Raw genomic sequence first — 20,833 nt, forward strand, 5'->3', positions numbered from 1 at the left:
TCAAATCACAAAGCGCTTAGAGAAGCTCTTGTAGTGTGAAGAAGCCCTTACAGATAGTGAAAAGTTCAATATCTCCTGGAGGGAGCGTCAGATATGGAAACAAGAGGTATGTGTGGAATTGTTTTTGTGAGAGTTCTGATGACTTACCTTTGGCAGTTTAGATGAGGCGTTTATTTGGCCAGTGTGAACTCCATCACACACGAAGGACTCCGCTTAACTGCTGGGCCATCAGAGTGGAAGCTTGCTTGGTAGCGGTCAGTTGGGAGATGCAGCCATTGAGTAGTATGCAGTAGTTATGCAGTACGACGTACCCGATTCACACCGTGTGTCTGACAGATCGTGCATTGCTTTGGTCTTATGGGAGCAGGAGGGTTGGCTGATGATGATGACATTGGTAACCTGCAGGCAATGTTACTAGTAATCCGGCATATCACATTATGTGATGGACCTGTCACTCTGCCTGCAGCTGGTATGTGGTCTCAGGACGGGACTGACAACTTTCCGGCAATCCTTCCTCGATCAGCTCCAGAGCTCAGCTTTTCATGATTCAACTAAAGAATATACCAAATACGCTCCCAGCACTTAGCGAGTGACCGCAAGGCAGGACGATAGCGAGCATACAGTCATTCATTACAGCAACCATGGTTTTAGTACTTGTGCTCACTAATTGCTGGAGCAGTGGCGTAACTAAGGAGCTGTGGACCCTGGTGCAAGTTTTACAATGGTGCCCCCCAAGCACTCTATACATAACAATTGAAACGGTGCACCAAAACCTGCCAATGGCCCCGATGCGGTCGCAACCTCTGCACCCCCTATTGCTACGTCCCTGTGCTGGAGGTGGAACGCTGGACTTCAGGGCTGTTCAATTCAGTTCAGGCTGGAGCAGGGCTGGAGATACCATAGGAAAAAATGGGCAATTGCCCCAGGGCCCCAGAGCCTGTAGGGGCCCCCAAGGTGTCCCTCCCCCATCTTAACCATTGCTCCCCAGGGACTCTGCAGAGTCTGTTAAGTTGGGAGGTGATTGGGGGAGGGTCAGCAGCCAGCTTTCCCAGGAGGGAAATGTGGCTGTCTGTTGGGGGGGGGGGGGGCAGGCTAATTTTGCCCTAGGACCCAATTGTTACTTGAACCGGCCCTAGGCTGGAGTATCCCAGCCATGCATCACTTTTCTGAAATATTTGGCTGCATTTACCTGATCCCCTTAAAGAGAACCCGAGGTGGGTTTGAAGAATCCTATTAGGACACAAAGGTTGGGTCTGCACACTATCACCAGCCTCTGTGTCTGTACAATGTCCCCCCAGCCCCACAACCCCCCCCCCATGCTCTTCTGTCCCCCATAAAAGAAGCCACGCTATCGACATGCATCTTGTCGCTAGCTGGCTGTTTACCTGAATGCTGTCACTCACCGCCGCTCCCCGCCTCCTGCATAGCACGGCTCCCCACCTGTGTCCCTCCCCTCCCCGCCCCGCCTCCGTATGCTTCCTCCAATCAGCTTACGGAGGCGGGGAGGGGCGCAGGCAGGGAGCGGCCCAGACTGGGTGTTATACTCCTCTTGAACCTGCTTTACACTGTGTGGTCCAGTAGGGATTTATATTGTATAAAACCCTGGTCTTCCAAGATGATTGAATTATTGCTATTTGTATTATTATGGTATTACTTATTACACTGTGCCTTGCTGCTTGTAGTTTTTGATTGCTTTTATGTTGGATACGTTACCTGTATAATAAAGTGTATTGCGTTTTGGAGAAAAGTGACTTTCTCATTCATTGTTGTAGTTGCCGGATGGATGGGCTGTTCTATTGTGTACTGACCTGCAGTTATCACACTTTAGTGACACAAGCCGCTGGTGTCACATGGGGGGGGGGGGTGAGGCAGGTGAGGGTGGTCCTCTGGCCCTTCAGTGTTCCCCCACCCAGTTCCACCCCACCGGTCAGCTGCAGAGTGACTCCCCCCCCCTACTCCCCAGTCCCACCATATACCACACAGTATGGGTGCAACTGAAAGCCGTGCATCTCTCCCCTACTCCAGCCACCCCAGCCAGCGGCGCAGCAATAGGGGGTGCAGAGACCTCCATCGCATCGGGGCCCTTATAATAATATTCACTTCTATAGATGCTTTAAAGTGAACCACGCACCATTTTTAGCTCTCAGGGCCTCTCAATAGCACGTTTAACATGCATACCAACGATATGGCTCATCAATAAAAAACCCTTACATTTCCCCTCTTCTTTTTATATTTAAAAGTTTAGCAGAGGGTTTTATTAGCCTACGTCCCCCTACTTCCGAGTCCTGCCCAACCGCAGAAGTTTCAGGCACATAAGGACTGATGTCATTGTTTTATTGCACACATTAGAGGGGGGGGGGGAGAGTTGGGGATTGTACACTGTGCTTCAAAGAGTTTAGAGAAGGCACAGATGCTATCTTCACACCTGGATAAATAATGGGCAGCTAGAAGGGGAGGAGGGAACATGGCACCTCCTATATTAGAAACCAGGAAACAAAAGTGGTGCTTGGTTGCGTTTAAAAAGTAGTGATCATTAACACACTGTTTTCCATCCTCATCCTACACCTCTGACACTGTGGATTTCCTTAGCAGGTTTTGGTGCGCCGTATTAATTGTTATGTTTATAGTCCTTGGGGGGCCCCATTGTAAAACTTGTACTGGGGCGTACAGCTTCTTAACCACGCCGCTGAATCCAGCAATGTGCGTCTATCCACTCCACTCCTCGCTCACTCTTCAGCCCGGCATCTCATGCTGTCAAGTCATGTGACACGCGACAGATAAGATCGGTACAGCATGGTCAGCACGGTTGTCTCCTCTCCTTGACTGCCAAGTCATGTGACACGCGGCAGATAAGATCGGTACAGCATGGTCAGCACGGTTGTCTCCTCTCCTTGACTGCCAAGTCATGTGACACGCGTCAGATAAGATCGGTACAGCATGGTCAGCACGGTTGTCTCCTCTCCTTGACTGCCAAGTCATGTGACACGCGGCAGATAAGATCGGTACAGCATGGTCAGCACGGTATCTCCTTCTGTCAAGTCATGTGACACGCGACAGATAAGATCGGTACAGCATGGTCAGCACGGTTGTCTCCTCTCCTTGACTGCCAAGTCATGTGACACGCGGCAGATAAGATCGGTACAGCATGGTCAGCACGGGTTGTCTCCTCTCCTTGACTGCCAAGTCATGTGACACGCGACAGAGAAGATCGGTACAGCATGGTCAGCACGGTTGTCTCCTCTCCTTGACTGCCAAGTCATGTGACACGCGGCAGATAAGATCGGTACAGCATGGTCAGCACGGTTGTCTCCTCTCCTTGACTGCCAAGTCATGTGACACGCGACAGAGAAGATCGGTACAGCATGGTCAGCACGGTTGTCTCCTCTCCTTGACTGCCAAGTCATGTGACACGCGGCAGATAAGATCGGTACAGCATGGTCAGCACGGTTGTCTCCTCTCCTTGACTGCCAAGTCATGTGACACACGACAGATAAGATCGGTACAGCATGGTCAGCACGGTTGTCTCCTCTCCTTGACTGCCAAGTCATGTGACACGCGACAGATAAGATCGGTACAGCATGGTCAGCGCGGGTTGTCTCCTCTCCTTGACTGCCAAGTCATGTGACACGCGACAGATAAGATCGGTACAGCATGGTCAGCACGGGTTGTCTCCTCTCCTTGACTGCCAAGTCATGTGACACGCGGCAGATAAGATCGGTACAGCATGGTCAGCACGGGTTGTCTCCTCTCCTTGACTGCCAAGTCATGTGACACGCGGCAGATAAGATCGGTACAGCATGGTCAGCACGGTTGTCTCCTCTCCTTGACTGCCAAGTCATGTGACACGCGACAGATAAGAACGGTACAGCATGGTCAGCACGGTTGTCTCCTCTCCTTGACTGCCAAGTCATGTGACATGCGGCAGATAAGATCGGTACAGCATGGTCAGCACGGTTGTCTCCTCTCCTTGACTGCCAAGTCATGTGACACGCGGCAGATAAGATCGGTACAGCATGGTCAGCAGGGTTGTCTCCTCTACTTGACTGCCAAGTCATGTGACACGCGACAGATAAGATCGGTACAGCATGGTCAGCATGGTTGTCTCCTCTCCTTGACTGCCAAGTCATGTGACACGCGGCAGATAAGATCGGTACAGCATGGTCAGCACGGTTGTCTCCTCTCCTTGACTGCCAAGTCATGTGACACGAGACAGATAAGATCGGTACAGCATGGTCAGCACGGTTGTCTCCTCTCCTTGACTGCCAAGTCATGTGACACGCGGCAGATAAGATCGGTACAGCATGGTCAGCAGGGTTGTCTCCTCTACTTGACTGCCAAGTCATGTGACACGCGACAGATAAGATCGGTACAGCATGGTCAGCATGGTTGTCTCCTCTCCTTGACTGCCAAGTCATGTGACACGCGGCAGATAAGATCGGTACAGCATGGTCAGCACGGTTGTCTCCTCTCCTTGACTGCCAAGTCATGTGACACGAGACAGATAAGATCGGTACAGCATGGTCAGCACGGTTGTCTCCTCTCCTTGACTGCCAAGTCATGTGACACGCGGCAGATAAGATCGGTACAGCATGGTCAGCACGGTTGTCTCCTCTCCTTGACAAAGTGGGGTAACGTGCGCGGAACTAGTGGGTCTGTTTGAGGGGATCCTCCATCCTACTAATGCCTCAGTCACACTGCTAGAGAACTGGGGGGCCCAGAATCAACTGAGCACATTTTTAAGAACTTAAAATCCAAAGCAGAATTTTTTGCACCTTACTTCATTTATAGCAGTGCAGAAGGACCAGTTCCCAGAATATCCCCCAAAATGAACATCTAGAAAACTAGACCCCCCCCCCCCCCCCCAACATATTCAACAAGGGATAAAGGATTTGACTGTCTGGTCTTTTCTCAATTTTGATTGGAAAAATTGGGTAAAATGTAAAAATTCATTTTTAGGGGGCAAACATGCTGATTTGAAAGAACATAATGCCTACATGCTGTTTGGATGCCACAAAATACACCCTAAAACATATTCCTCAACTTCTCCAGTGAATACCAAATACCAATGCCTCAGTCGCATTGTTAGAGAACTGGGGGGCCCACAATCAATGGACTGAAAATCCAAAGCAGTATTTTTGCACTATATTTAATTTATAGTGGTGCAGAGGGATCAAGTGTATTTGGCAAGATATTTACATTAAAGGACATTGTGTATGGTTGGTGCTGTGATGTGCAGTGGCTGCAGTTCCAGTGTTTGGCCAGAGGATGGAACTCTGGGTCTGCAGGTAGACGCTGTGTATGGTTGGTGCTGTGATGTGCAGTGGCTGCAGTTCCAGTGTTTGGCCAGAGGATGGAACTCTGGGTCTGCAGGTAGACGCTGTGTATGGTTGGTGCTGTGATGTGCAGTGGCTGCAGTTCCAGTGTTTGGCCAGAGGATGGAACTCTGGGTCTGCAGGTAGACGCTGTGTATGGTTGGTGCTGTGATGTACAGTGGCTGCAGTTCTAGGGTTTGGACAGAGGATGGCACTCTGGGTCTGCAGGTAGATGCTGTGTATGGTTGGTGCTGTGATGTGCAGTGGCTGCAGTTCCAGTGTTTGGCCAGAGGATGGCACCCTGGGTCTGCAGGTAGATGCTGTGTATGGTTGGTGCTGTCATGTGCAGTGGCTTCAGTTCTAGTGTTTGGCCAGAGGATGGCACTCTGGGTCTGCAGGTAGACGCTGTGTATGGTTGGTGCTGTGATGTGCAGTGGCTGCAGTTCCAGTGTTTGGTCAGAGGATTGCACTCTGGGTCTGCAGGTAGACGCTGTGTATGGTTGGTGCTGTGATGTGCAGTGGCTGCAATTCCAATATTTAGCCAGGGGATGGCACTCTGGGTCTGCAGGTAGACGCTGTGTATGGTTGGTGCTGTGATGTGCAGTGGCTGCAGTTCTAGTGTTTGGCCAGAGGATGGCACTCTGGGTCTGCAGGTAGATGCTGTGTATGGTTGGTGCTGTGATGTGCAGTGGCTGCAATTCCAATATTTAGCCAGGGGATGGCACTCTGGGTCTGCAGGTAGACGCTGTGTATGGTTGGTGCTGTGATGTGCAGTGGCTGCAGTTCCAGTGTTTGGCCAGAGGATGGCACTCTGGGTCTGCAGGTAGACGCTGTGTATGGTTGGTGCTGTGATGTGCAGTGGCTGCAGTTCTAGTGTTTGGCCAGAGGATGGCACTCTGGGTCTGCAGGTAGATGCTGTGTATGGTTGGTGCTGTGATGTGCGGTGGCTGCAATTCCAATATTTAGCCAGGGGATGGCACTCTGGGTCTGCAGGTAGATGCAGTGTATGGCTGATGCAGTGATGTGCAGTGGCTGCAGTTCCAGTGTTTGGCCAGAGGATGGCACTCTGGGTCTGCAGGTAGACGCTGTGTATGGTTGGTGCTGTGATGTGCAGTGGCTGCAGTTCCAGTGTTTGGCCAGAGGATGGCACTCTGGGTCTGCAGGTAGATGCTGTGTATGGTTGGTGCTGTGATGTGCAGTGGCTGCAATTCCAATATTTAGCCAGGTGATGGCACTCTGGGTCTGCAGGTAGACGCTGTGTATGGCTGGTGCAGTGATGTGCAGTGGCTGCAGTTCCAGTGTTTGGCCAGAGGATGGCACTCTGGGTCTGTAGGTAGATGCAGTGTATGGCTGGTGCAGTGATGTGCAGTGGCTGCAGTTCCAGTGTTTGGCCAGAGGATGGCACTCTGGGTCAGCAGGTAGATGCTGTGTATGGTTGGTGCTGTGATGTGCAGTGGCTGCAGTTCCAGTGTTTGGCCAGAGGATGGCACTCTGGGTCTGCAGGTAGACGCTGTGTATGGTTGGTGGTGTGATGTGCAGTGGCCGCAGTTCCAGTGTTTGGCCAGAGGATGGCACTCTGGGTCAGCAGGTAGATGCTGTGTATGGTTGGTGCTGTGATGTGCAGTGGCTGTAGTTCCAGTGTTTGGCCAGAGGATGGCACTCTGGGTCTGCAGGTAGACGCTGTGTATCGTTGGTGCTGTGATGTGCAGTGGCTGTAGTTCCAGTGTTTGGCCAGAGGATGGCACTCTGGGTCTGCAGGTAGACGCTGTGTATGGTTGGTGCTGTGATGTGCAGTGGCTGCAGTTCCAGAGTTTGGCCAGAGGATGGCACTCTGGGTCTGCAGGTAGACGCTGTGTATGGTTGGTGCTGTGATGTGCAGTGGCTGCAGTTCCAGTGTTTGGCCAGAGGATGGCACTCTGGGTCTGCAGTTAGACGCTGTGTATGGTTGGTGCAGTGATGTACATTTGGCCAGAGGATTGCACTCTGGGTCTGCAGGTGCTATGTATCCTCTGTGCATTGATTGTGCTAATTCTGGTCCTGGTCTTGATGAAAAAGAAGGAAGCTGGGATCATACACATTTTTTTACCATCTGAGCAGGTTGTTTATACAGGCTGCAGTTTTAGTGCTAGGCCTGAGAGGGGCGCTGCAGTGCCATGGATCCTCTGTGCAGACATATTGCAATAGCTGCAGTACCAGTGCTTGGCCTGAGAAGGGTGCTGTAATATGTACCATATTCTAAGAGCAGAGATATTCTCAGTAGCTACAATTCCAGTGCTTGTCCAGAGGAGAACACTGCAGTGCTATGTATCCTCAATACGGGGATCTTTATACAGGCCGCAGTTCTAATGTTTGTCCACAGGAGGGCACTGTAGAGCTATGTATCCGCAGTGCAGGGATCTTTATCCAGGCTGCACTTCCACTGTTTGTCCACAGGATGGCACTGCAATGCTATGTATCATCAATACAGAGAACTTTATACGGGCTGCAGTTCTAATGTTTGTCCACAGGAGGGCACTGTAGAGCTATGCATTCTCAGTGCAGGGATCTTTATACAGGCTGCAGTTCCATTGTTTGCCCACAGGAGGGCACTGCAGAGCTATGTATCCTCAATGCTGTGAGCTGTAGAGGAATATGCAGCTATCACCTCCTCTATACACACATATACACACAGAGTGCCTCAGTCTGCGCTGCTCTCTGCACATGGCTCTCGCAGGAACAACCTGCTGCTGCTGCTGCTGCTGATGATGTGGCCACAGAGGAGGCAAAGTGACAGCAAAGTCACCATGGCAGCAGAAGTAGAGCCATAAAGAAGAGGAAAGTGTGTACTGTCCAGCTGGACTGTCAGTGAGGGATCCCCAGGAAGGATGGATTCCCTACGACTGACGGGCAATGCCAGCATTATACACGAGCTGCTCTGCCGGCAAAGTCTGCTCAACCGGATACCTTCCTCTACCTGGAACAGCCTCAACCAGACCACCAATATCACCGGGAACTTTACCGGGGGCTTCCCAGGTCTCAACTTCAGCTGTGACTCCCTGGAGCGCAAGAAGAGCCAGAGTGTTACCGGTAAGGGGTCTATGACTTGAGGAGTATCCTAGTCTGTTCAGGGTCTATTTCCCACACTCGTTGGTTGTCCTGGTCCTACTGGGTCTATTGCCCATACTCATGTGTGTTCTGGTCTCTTCATGTCTATTTCCCACACTCGTTAGTTGTCCTGGTCCTACTGGGTCTATTGCCCATACTCATGTGTGTTCTGGTCTCTTCATGTCTATTTCCCATACTCATGGGGTGTCCTGGTCCTACTGGGTCTATTGCCCATACTCATGTGTGTTCTGGTCTCTTCATGTCTATTGCCCATACTCATGGGGTGTCCTGGTCCTACTGGGTCTATTGCCCATACTCATGTGTGTTCTGGTCTCTTCATGTCTATTGCCCATACTCATGTGTGTTCTGGTCTCTTCATGTATATTTCCATACTCATGGGGTGTCCTGGTCCTACTGGGTCTATTGCCCATACTCATGTGTGTTCTGGTCTCTTCATGTCTATTGCCCATACTCATGTGTGTTCTGGTCTCTTCATGTCTATTTCCCATACTCATGGTGTGTCCTGGTTTCTTCATGTTTGTTTCCCAAACATTGGGAGTTCTGGTTCCGTTAAGTCTATTTCCCACAATCTTGGGGTGTCCTGGTCTCTTCATGTCTATTTCCCACACTCAGTGGGTTTCCTGGTCAGTTTAGGGTCTATTATCCTTACTCATGGGATGTCCTGGTCCATACAGTGTCCATACTCACGGGGTGTCCTTGTCTGTTCTCTGAAAGGTGTACCTAGTAGGGGTCCTTCCACCCTTATACTCTGTATATTTTGTTAGGTGCTTCTAACAGAGGTTCTGCCCCGCAGAGGTGTCACTAGATTCGATGTCACCTGGAGAAGAAACTCATGGTGTCACCCCCTCTCTTACCTCATAAACCTCCAACCTCACCAGGCTAAACAAAACCAATATTTTTTTTTTGTAGTGACGTTACTTGTTACATTTGTTGATAATTGGGTTGGGCAGGGGTTATACTGGACCCATTTGCTATAGGGGAGAGAAGAGTTGGGCAATAGCCTGGTTTATATTTACATAGTACTCCTCTCTCTGTGCCTTAGCCTGGAGCTTGGTGTCACCCCCTCTGCTTGTGGTACCTGGTGCGGTCTGCACCTCCCGCACCCCCCTAGTGACGCCACTGCTGCCCTGTACCATGTGGCTGCTTTGTTATATTCATCTGACTTGAACTGGGCTGTTCTGTCATGTTCTCTCTGACAGGTGAGCCTAGCGGAGACTCATCTGCTGAATATGCCGTGTTTAATCTGTTATGTTCTCTGAGAGGCGTATCTAACAGGTTCTTCTGCCCCACATGCGGGGGCTATTTTGTAATGTTTTCTGACAAGCAGAGGCATAACTATCAGTTATGTTGCCCCCTTCCCTCAACAAACACGTATTTCAGAGCCAGCATTGCTGTGGCTCCACAACTTGTCATGGATCATGGTGGGGGCACTGTGGGTAGATGTGCTCCTCGTTATAGGACGTCTGGCAGATGTGCCTCTGGCTGTTATGGACAACATGGGGAGAGGTGTGAATATCAAAGTGTAATGGGGGGGGGGGGAGTCTCATAATTTCCAGTTACACCCCTTCCATCTAGTCTACCTAACAGAGATTCATCTGCCCTGTAAATCAAGGCTTTTCTATTATGTCCTCCAAGGTGAGCACCTAGTGGAGGTTCTTCTGCCCCAAACACAGGGGGAGGGGTGATGAAGGCTGTTACTGTTATGTCCTTTAAGAGGTGCACCTTTCGGAAGCTCTTCTGCCCCAAACACAGTGGGAAGGGTAATGGAGGAATTTCTCTTCCTGAGAGGTGCGCCTAATAAAGCAGTAAGCAGAGGGGTCTCTACATGTTACGCACATACCCCAGGAGGCTCGTCTGATGGGCTCATGGGGCATTTTTATGCTTATAAATTTAAATTTTTCATTGTGAAAGTTTTGAGCTTCAGAAAATAAGGACATTTAAATGTGTTATGTTAATTCAGACATAAGGAAATATCTGGAAAGCACGGTTGGGGATGGTTAGAGTCTACTGAGAATAAATGCATTTGTTTCAAAAGGTGCTCGAGAGAATGTGATCCCGACCAGGGGTACCAGGTTAGCAGATTTGGCTTTCATAATCGGTCCATACTGTAATACTATTGAAAAACATTAAAGAGAGTCTTCCGCCCTCTGTAGAAGAAAAGTGGACATTAAAAGGTGTTCTATGCTCTGAGAGGTCCATAAAACAGGCTCTTCTGCCACTGATCTAGGGGTGGATGGTGGAGGTCTTCTGTTTTCAGAGAGTTGTAGCTCACAGACTTGTCTGCCTCATGTAGTGTTGGGTGACAGAAGCTAATTTCTGAGAGAAGTACATAACAGAGAGGAGAGTGTTCTTCCCCTGATCCAAGGATGGATGATGGAAGAAGGTCTTCTGTTCCATGAAGTGACAGGGAGGGTTCTGTCCTTATTCCAGGGGTGGATGATGGAAGAAGGTCTTCTGTTCTAAGAGAGCCATACTGTATATAAGAGAAATTATTCTGCCCCGTGTTGTGTTGGGTGACAGAAGCTGTCAGGGAGGGTGACAAGGAGGGTTCTGTTCCTATTCCAGGGGTGGTTTATGGATGATCTTCTGTTCTACGAGAGCCATACATAACAGACATTCCTCTGCCCCGTGTAGTGTTGGGTGGCAGAAGCTACTTTCCAGGAGGTGTATAAACCACAGAGTGTTCTACCCTGTACCCAAGGGTGGCTAATAGAGGCATCCCTGTGCTCTGAGTAGTGTTGGGCGAACAGTGTTCGCCACTGTTCGGGTTCTGCAGAACATCACCCTGTTCGGGTGATGTTCGAGTTCGGCCGAACACCTGATGGTGTTCGGCCTTTTAAGTTCGGGTTCGCCCCGAACTTCTGTATGCCCCCGAACAGGGCCGAACAGGCCGCAATACGGCCCCCCTATGGGGTCGCAGGCATAAGGGGGGAGCATGCCCCGATCGCGGGGGGGGGTCGGAAATTCCCCCCACCCCCTCCGCTAGCGCTCCCCCCTCTGCCCGCTTCCCCATAAAAAAAGTTTAAATCAAGTTCAATAGTAGTGTACCTGGGCTGGTGGCATTGGCTGGCAGTGGAGTGAGGAGGAGGAGGAGTCCGAGTAGCAGAGTGACGTTGAGGCCGGGCAGCGGGCGGTTCAGCGCTAGTACCCTTGTGGTACTTCCGCCCTTTCTCTGACCTCACGTCCTCTGCATACGAGGGTACGCATCACGCGTACCCTCGTATGCGTCATCACGCAGAGGACGTGAGGTCAGAGAAAGGGCGGAAGTACCACAAGGGTACTAGCGCTGAACCGCCCGCTGCCCGGCCTCAACGTCACTCTGCTATTCGGACTCCTCCTCCTCCTCACTCCACTGCCAGCCAATGCCACCAGCCCAGGTACTATTGAACTTGATTTAAACTTTTTGTATGGGGAAGCGGGCAGAGGGGGGAGCGCTAGCGGAGGGGGTGGGGGGAATTTCCGACCCCCCCCCGCGACCGGGGCATGCTCCCCCCTTATGCCTGCGACCCCATAGGGCCCCCAAAATGGGCATGTTCGGGGGTCCCATTGACTCCCATTGAGTTCGGCGTTCGGGCCGAACATGCCGAACATCTGGCCCATGTTCGGCCTGTTCGGCCCGAACCCGAACATCCAGGTGTTCGCCCAACACTAGCTCTGAGATGTGTTCACGATAGAGATTATTCTTCCTGCGACCAAGGAGCAGGTGATGGAGGTTGTTATGTTCTCTAAGACATGTGCATAAAGCCAGGAGTGATGGAGGCTCTTCTGTCCTCTGATTGGTGCACATACCAGAGGCTGTTATGCCCCGAGGGGGGGGGGGGGATGATAGAGGATCTCCTCTCCTCTGATTGGTACACATACCAGAGGCTGTCCTGTATACACAATCCAACCATGTCTAAGGGAACATATATTCCCTTTCATCAATTGGTGCTGCAGCTGACTGTGCCGGGGGCGTACACGATAGTTCCCCAATCATGCACAGCGATGCTGCAACTAAATATCTTATATCTACATCCTCGTGGCTTACCTGAAGTCACAGAGGACATAGATATACCATAGTTGTGGCTAAAGTCGATAATCAGGGGTGTGTAAGTAGAGGAGGCTGTTTTGTCCTCACAGGGGTGTAGGTTGTAAGAAACCTATAGTATAGTCGGTTGCTATTGGCAACAACACTACACCTTTTTTCCGGCACCAGCAACTCCTTAGAGTTGCAACTCACAGGAAGTGTGAGAACTTGACTCTCATCACAGCATAGGAGATAGAACTTCTTAGGCGTCCTCAAAGTTTAGGAGTTTATTCAGTCAACAGATATGCAGTACAGTTTGTAACATCTTAGCAAAGTAGATTATTCTGTAGTAAGTCCGTTGCGTTGCAGCTTCTTGATTCCATTCCTGGTGAATGGTAATCAGGTTATCTTCTGTCTATACTACGTTACATCTAGACTACGTCTTATATACAGCATACAGTTATATAAGATGACAAAACATAAATAAGAGTAAAAGGTTGAAAGCCAGCCATCACAGGAAGCAAAGAGTGACTCTCCGTAAGCCGGGTGTGGGTTTAATACCGACCAGGGAAGAGTTAAATGTGACATCATCCGAGCCATAACCCCAAGCCTACAATTGGCTCAGATTCCTCGTGGTGTCATGACACGCACCTACTTGACACCTACTTGACACGCCCTCTATGACGCGCTCGCACGTACGTAGTATGGAGCGGCCCGTCTTCGTAAGCCTGAGTGTTCCCGAAGACCTCCGAAGTCCCTGTGGCGGCGGGGGAGCCAGCGCAGCACCGAGGGCACCGGGAGAGGAGAGGGAAGGCTCATTAGGACCGAGCCTTCCCTCTCCTTAGGTGAGTATCTGACTTTTTCTTTTTTTAAACGGTAAACATTCACTTTAAAGGTAGGTATGCTCAGCAGCATCCCCCAGCCCCCAACCCCTTCAAAGAACGGGATCTCCTGGAGGGCTTCCCCTGTCGCCATGGCGACGGGCGGGATGATGTCATCGACGTCGTGACGTCAAAGGGGACTCCGATCCACCCCTCAGCGCTGCCTGGCACTGATTGGCCAGGCAGCGCACGGGGTCAGGGGTGGGGAGGCTTTTGCGGCGCGACGGATCGGCGGGGAGCGGTGGCGATCGGATTGCATATGCAACTAGCAAAGTGCTAGCTGCGTGTAGCAAAAAAAAATTATGTAAATCGGCCCAGCGGGGCCTGAGCGGTGCCTTCCTGCGGCATAGCCCGAGCTCAGCTCGGGCTTACCGCCAGGAAGGTTAAGGCACGGCGGATCAGTCAAAAACAGTCTTATCAGTCTGCCGATAGCTTGTACTCACATGCAACTGTCGGCAGAACGATCACCCCACGAGAGGGTCTGACGGACCCGTTGTTTGCAAAAGTAAGGCGTGTGTACGTGCCTTTAATGGCCTGCTAGGTGCCCAACTATCAACTGAGAGATATGTGGTATTATTTGAACCGTGATAAGTTGTAGAGTAAATTCTAGAGTGTTTTAGGCTTGAGGACTATGTCTTGTTAATTCTTTTTACAGACAAACTTAATCAAAAGTAAGAAACAAAATTATATAATCTATTCATATATTCTGTATACTGTAAAATAAATAAACAAAGTGACAGAATTTTAAATAGAACACATAAGTTGTTACCTTAGTGATACATGTATATATACAGTGGGATACGAAAATTTGGGCAACCTTGTTAATCGCCATGATTTTCCTGTATAAATCTTTGGTTGTTATGATAAAAAATGTCAGTTAAATATATCATATAGGAGACACACACAGTGATATTTGAGAAGTGAAATGAAATTTATTGGATTTACAGAAAATGTGCAATAATTGTTTAAATAAAATTAGACAGGTGCATAAATTTTATTGATGCATGTCATTTTATTGATTCCAAAACCATTAGAACTAATTATTGGAACTCAAATTGGCTTGGCAAGCTCAGTGACCCCTGACCTACATACACAGGTGAATCCAATCATGAGAGAGTATTTAAAGAGAGTCTGAATCGAGAATAAATCTCGCTTCAGACCTCATAGATAGCAGGGGCATGTGTGCCCCTGCTAAAACGCAGCTATCCCGCGGCTTAACGGGGGTCCCTTCACCCCCAAATCCCCTCCATACATCGGCGGAATCTCTTCCGCATTGGGGCAGCGCTAACCGCCGCAGCCCTGCCTCCCGCGCGTCTATCACGCGTACCTCCGCCTCTCCCCCGCCCCTCTCAGTCTTCCTTCACTGAGAGGGGCAGGGGAGAGGCGGCGATGCGCGTCTGATAGACGCGCTGTGAGGCAGGGCTGCAGTCATTAGCCCTGCCTCCAGGAAGAGCAGAATCTACGACCAAGTTGGTCGATGGTTTTGCAGGGGGGGGGGGGATGAAGGGACCCCCGTTTAGCCGCGGGATAGCGGCGTTTTAGCCCCTGCTAACTATGAGCTCTGAAGCGAGAATTATTCTCGCTTCAGTGTCTTTTTAAGGGGGTCAATTGTAAGTTTCCCTCCTCTTTTAATTTTCTCTGAAGAGTAGCAACATGGGAGTCTCAAAACAACTCTCAAATGACCTGAAGACAAAGGGGTCGATTCAGTAAACGGTGCTAGCCCAGTTAGCACGCCTAAAGGCTTTGGGCGTGCTAACTAGGGTGCTAAGTAGTTAGCACATACAAACTACTTAGCACCGTAGTTAGCACATGCAAACTTAGCACCGTAGTTAGCACATGCAAACTACTTAGCACCGTAGTTAGCACATGAAAACTACTTAGCACCGTAGTTAGCACATGCAAACTACTACTTAGCACCTTGCTAACTAGGGAGCTAAGCTCCATGGTTAGATACCCCTGGTCTTGCTAATTATGATCTTGTAAAAGATAGAATATTTGGAAATTTAAATTCAATCTGAGCTCTATATATTATGTGACGATCATTATATTATTGTTAACAATACCTCTCATCTTCCACAGTGATTATTGATGCTGAAGCTACTGTTGGACAAGTTAGGAGGCGCACTGCTACACTGCATATTCTGTCATATGTTCCTTTTCTTTGTTGAATAAACACTGATTTTTTTTAAAAAAACTAGGGTGCTAAGTAGTTTACATGTGCTAACTACGGTGCTAAGTAGTTTACATGTGCTAACTACGGTGCTAAGTAGTTTACATGTGCTAACTACGGTGCTAAGTAGTTTACGGGCTCGATTCACAAAGCGGTGCTAACCCAGTTAGAGACTTTAGGCATGATAACCATTGCACCACTCTGGTGAAATGCCAGTTTAGGCGTGATAAGTTTAGGCATGCTAAGTTTAGATAAGTTTAGATCGCTTGCAAAGTCCCGCACGCAAAGCAGCGCCATTAAACTTTATACGAAGTGCACCAGTCTTTGCTAGCGTAAAACTTTTGATCAGCTGTGCACTGCGGTGCTAACGCAGTTGGTGCTTAAACTTATCATGCCTAAACTTATCACACCTAAACTTATCATGCCTAAACTTATCACACCTAAACTTATCACACCTAAACTTATCATGCCTAAACTGAGTTTAGGCATGATAAAGGGCTTTTCACCAGGGTGCTAACTGTTAGCACCGCTTTGTGAATCAGGCCCCACATGTGCTAACTACGGTGCTAAGTAGTTTGCATGTGCTAACTACTTAGCACGTGCAAAGCATGTTAGCACATGCAAAGTGGCTTTTCATTGGCGTGCTAACACTTAGCACCCTTTTCTGAATCAAGCCCAAAATTTGTTCACCATCATGGTTTAGGGGAAGGATACAGAAAGCTGTATCAGAGAGTTCATCTGTCTGTTTCCACAGTTAGGAACATATTTAGGAAATGGAAGACCACAGACTCAGTGCAAGTTAAGGCTCAAAGTGGCAGATAGTGTTGGGCGAACACCTGGATGTTCGGGCCGAACAGGCCGAACATGGGCCAGATGTTCGGCATGTTCGGCCCGAACGCCGAACTCAATGGAAGTCAATGGGACCCCCGAACATGCCCATTTTGGGGGCCCTATGGGGTCGCAGGCATAAGGGGGGAGCATGCCCCGATCGCGGGGGGGGGGGTCGGAAATTCCCCCCACCCCCTCCGCTAGCGCTCTCCCCTCTGCCCGCTTCCCCATAAAAAAAGGTTAAGGCAAGTTAAATAGTACTTGGTGGCTGGCACTGGCAGTGGAGTGAGGAGGAGGAGGAGTCCGAGTAGCAGAGTGACGCGTTGAGGCCGGGCAGCGGGCGGTTCAGCGGTAGTACCCTTGTGGTACTTCCGCCCTTTCTCTGACCTCACGTCCTCTACGTGATGACGCATACAAGGGTACGCGTGACGCGTACCCTCGTATGCAGAGGACGTGAGGTCAGAGAAAGGGCGGAAGTACCACAAGGGTACTACCGCTGAACCGCCCGCTGCCCGGCCTCAACGCGTCACTCTGCTACTCGGACTCCTCCTCCTCCTCACTCCACTGCCAGTGCCAGCCACCAAGTACTATTTAACTTGCCTTAAACTTTTGTATGGGGAAGCGGGCAGAGGGGGGAGCGCTAGCGGAGGGGGTGGGGGGAATTTCCGACCCCCCCCCCCGCGATCGAGGCATGCTCCCCCCTTATGCCTGTGACCCCATAGGGGGGCCGTATTGCGGCATGTTCGGGCGAACAGGGCCCTGTTCGGCCGAACAGGGGCCCTGTTCGCCCTGTTCGGCGGCCATTCAGTAGTTCGGGGCGAACCCGAACTTAAAAGGCCGAACACCATCAGGTGTTCGGCCGAACTCGAACATCACCCGAACAGGGTGATGTTCTGCAGAACCCGAACAGTGGCGAACACTGTTCGCCCAACACTAGTGGCAGACCAAGAAAAATCTCAGATAAACAGAAGCGACAAATGGTGAGAACAGTCAGAGTCAACCCACAGACCATCGCCAAAGACCTACAACATCATCTTGCTGCAGATGGAGTCACTGTGCATCGTTCAACCATTCAGCGCACTTTACACAAGGAGATGCTGTATGCAGAGGAAGCCTTTTCTCCGCCCACAGCACAAACAGAGCCGCTGGAGGTATGCTAAAGCACATTTGGACAAGCCAGCTTCATTTTGGAATAAGGTGCTGTGGACTGATGAAACTAAAATTGAGTTATTTGGGCATAACAAGGGGCGTTATGCATGGAGGAAAAACAACACAGCATTCCAAGAAAAACACCTGCTCCCTACAGTAAAATATGGTGGTGGTTCCATCATGCTGTGGGGCTGTGTGGCCAGTGCAGGGACTGGGAATCTTGTCAAAGTTGAGGGACGCATGGATTCCACTGAGTATCAGCAGATTCTGGAGACCAATGTCCAGGAATCAGTGACAGAGCTGAAGCTGCAGCGGGGTTGGATCTTTCAACAAGACAACGACCCTAAACACTGCTCAAAATCCACTAAGGCATTGATGCAGAGGAACAAGTACAATGTTCTGGAATGGCCATCTCAGTCCCCAGACCTGAATATAATTAAAAATCTGTGGTGTGTGAGGAGGAATGTATAGAAGAGGAATGGTCCAAAATACCTTCAGTCAGAATCCAGACTCTCATTGGAACCTGCAGGAAGCGTTTAGAGGCTGTAATTTCTGCAGAAGGAGGATCTACTAAATATTGATTTCATTTCTTTTTTGTGGTGCCCAAATTTATGCACCTGTCTAATTTTATGTAAACAATTATTGCGCACTTTCTGTAAATCCAATAAACTTCATTTCACTTCTCAAATATCACTGTATGTGTCTCCCATATGATATATGTAACTGACATTTTTTATCGTAACAACCAACGATTTATACAGGAAAATCATGACGATTAACAAGGCTGCCCAAACTTTTGCATCCCACTGTATTTATTATTCTAACGACTTCTAAAGATGAAGAGACAGTATTTTTACAGTTCGGCCTCACCTCATGCCCATTTTTCCTGGTGCCTTTATTTAATGCATGGCACAGCCAGGATTAAGATTTAAAGGAGTTGTCAGACAAATACTGCTGCTGCATGATATACTTACTTGGGGCTTCCTCCAGCCCCTTGCAGCTGACACGTCCCACGCTGCATCTCCACTCACAGCCGCTGGCCCGGGGTCCCCGCCCGTGCAGAGGCCGACCTCCTCTACTGCGTCTGTGTGAGTGCAGCTGTCAATCAAGTCCTCGTTGTCCGCAGTATGCTGCACAGGCAGCAGCGCTCACGCAGGCGCAGTAGAGGAGGTCGGCCTCTGCACGGGCGGGAACCCCGGGCCGGCGGCTGTGAGTGGAGATGCTGCGAGGGACATGTCAGCTGCAAGGGGCTGGAGGAAGCCTCGGGTAAGTATATCATGGGGCAGCAGTATTTGTCTGACAACTCCATTAAAGTGAACCAGAGACGAAGCACCCTCATGTATTTTACCATATACAGTATATCAGTGGGAACATTAGAGAAAACACCTACCCTGCTCTCTGTTTCATTCTTCACTGCTCAGCCTGCTTTTTATCAGCCCTGATAAAATCCCTGACTGTCCATTCAGTCTGGCTTTGCTCAGGAATCATTATAGCTGAGTCTGCCTTCTCTGATGTCTTTTCAAGCCCAAGCCTGCCCCCTTCTGGATCTGCTATAATGACTCAGCTATAATGATTCCTGAGCTGTTCCCACTGATATATATGGTACATGAGGGTGCTTCGTCTCTGGTTCTCTTTAAACCCATACCGCAAAAACTGCCAGCCTTTCTAGTGTCACCTGTGTGCAACTGCCCGATTCTAATGAAGGACCTTACGCCCAGGGCCAGCCAGTCTGCTGCATATTCCTTGCTTAGCCAGTGAGGTCATTACTATTGGACACTGGCCAGTGACTTCATCACTATTGGACACTGGCCAGTGACATCATCAGTACTGGACACTGGCCAGTGATCTTTATTGTTTTTACTTTCCATTTATGGCCTCATTTATGTATGCGTTTTGGCGTTTTGGTTTATAATGAAATGGCCGTTACGAGTGTGTGCCGGAGGTGCCAGGGGACATTCTGCTTCATTCCTCATGGCTCTTGCCGTGGCAGGACGGAACTGTCTCCATATTTAGTGTGGCTGAAAGTCATGATGTTGTGCTTAATGTGCTGGACTTTTATATTATTTTATATGATATTATTTGCACAGAGCCTCAGTAGATGTTATTGCTACATTAATAAGAATATTAACAACGTGCATGAAAAAAGGGCGCCGTAAAAAAAGGGCCCGAGTTGATAACGAAATGGAACTGCTTATTAACGAAATCTGATAACGATAAACATAGTTGTCAAGCAACGTTAACGACAAATACAGTTGTAAAAACAGACGAGAAATAATAACGAAAATATATTAACGTTAAATATTGTTACGAAATTCAACAATACAGCTTAACCCAACCCTACTCTCACACAGAACCCTTCCCTGGTGGTGCCTAACCCTAACCACCCCCCCTGGTGGCACCTAACCCAAGCCTACTCTCACACAGAACCCTCCCCTGGTGGTGCCTAAAGCTAACCACTCCCCCTGGTGGTGATAACCCCCCCCCCCCGGTGGTACCTATCCCTAACCACCCACCTAATGTGGCCTAACCCTAACCACTCCCCCTGATGGTGCCTAAAGGTGGCCACTAACGGTCCAATTTCTAGCGAAAAATCGTTCGAGCGATCAGAAATTCTGATCGGACGAAAAATCGTTCACTACACCATAAATTAACCAATCATTGCTTCCTATCTATGACGACCACCAAGAAAATCCAAATTTTCGTTTGTCGAAAATTCATTCGGGCGACATTTTTTTCACTCGTTCATAACCGATTGTGTCCACCAATGGAGATTATTTACAACCAATCCGATCAGAATTTCTGATCGCTCTAACGATTTTTCGCTAGAAATTGGACCATTAGTGGCCAGCTTTACCCTAACCACTCCCTCTGCAGAAACACCCTTTTATACATAGTAACGATAATCTCTTTGATAACGTAAAATTTGTAAATATAAACAAAATAATATGACAAAAACTATAATGTCGAAAGCTTGTAAAACAATAACATACTTCAAAAACTATAATGTTCTAATGTTGTTAACGATATTTATCACGGCACCTTTTTTTCTGCTTTTTTTGCCGTATTACCGATAATTGCATTAAAGTCTATGGCGGCACCCTTTTAGTCCACCCGCAGCCGGCGCCCTTTTTTCCTGCTACCATATTAATAAGTGAAGCTAGGCTGAACAGTCCTCCATATTGCGTATTTGTAGCATTCTGTGTATCCTGTGGCGGCGCCGCGGTGTCTTACGATAGCGGACGCCCAAGTGCCCCGCTTGGCATGCGGACAGTGCTGGGCCTGCATTATACACTCATGTTAGGGTGCGGATCCTGGAGGGAGAACTAATAACTTATATCTGTGCCCCACAGCATCCAGCGCTGACGTAACACCCCAAACGTCA

The 20,833-nt window shown here is 49.3% G+C and overlaps 1 protein-coding gene across 1 annotated transcript in view; it reads left to right on the forward strand.

Annotated features, from left to right (window-relative positions):
- The first annotated feature begins 7,976 nt into the window (after window positions 1–7,976).
- The window catches only part of CCKBR (cholecystokinin B receptor), a 159,712-nt gene continuing 146,855 nt past the window's right edge, over window positions 7,977–20,833 (forward strand). Inside the window, exon 1 of the mRNA XM_068264022.1 lies at window positions 7,977–8,378. Within this exon, the coding sequence (XP_068120123.1) occupies window positions 8,177–8,378 (202 nt within the window). The 5' untranslated portion in view covers window positions 7,977–8,176. The remainder of the gene's footprint in view (window positions 8,379–20,833) is intronic.

Source organism: Hyperolius riggenbachi, chromosome 2, assembly GCF_040937935.1.
Source record: "Hyperolius riggenbachi isolate aHypRig1 chromosome 2, aHypRig1.pri, whole genome shotgun sequence".
Taxonomy (NCBI): domain Eukaryota; kingdom Metazoa; phylum Chordata; class Amphibia; order Anura; family Hyperoliidae; genus Hyperolius; species Hyperolius riggenbachi.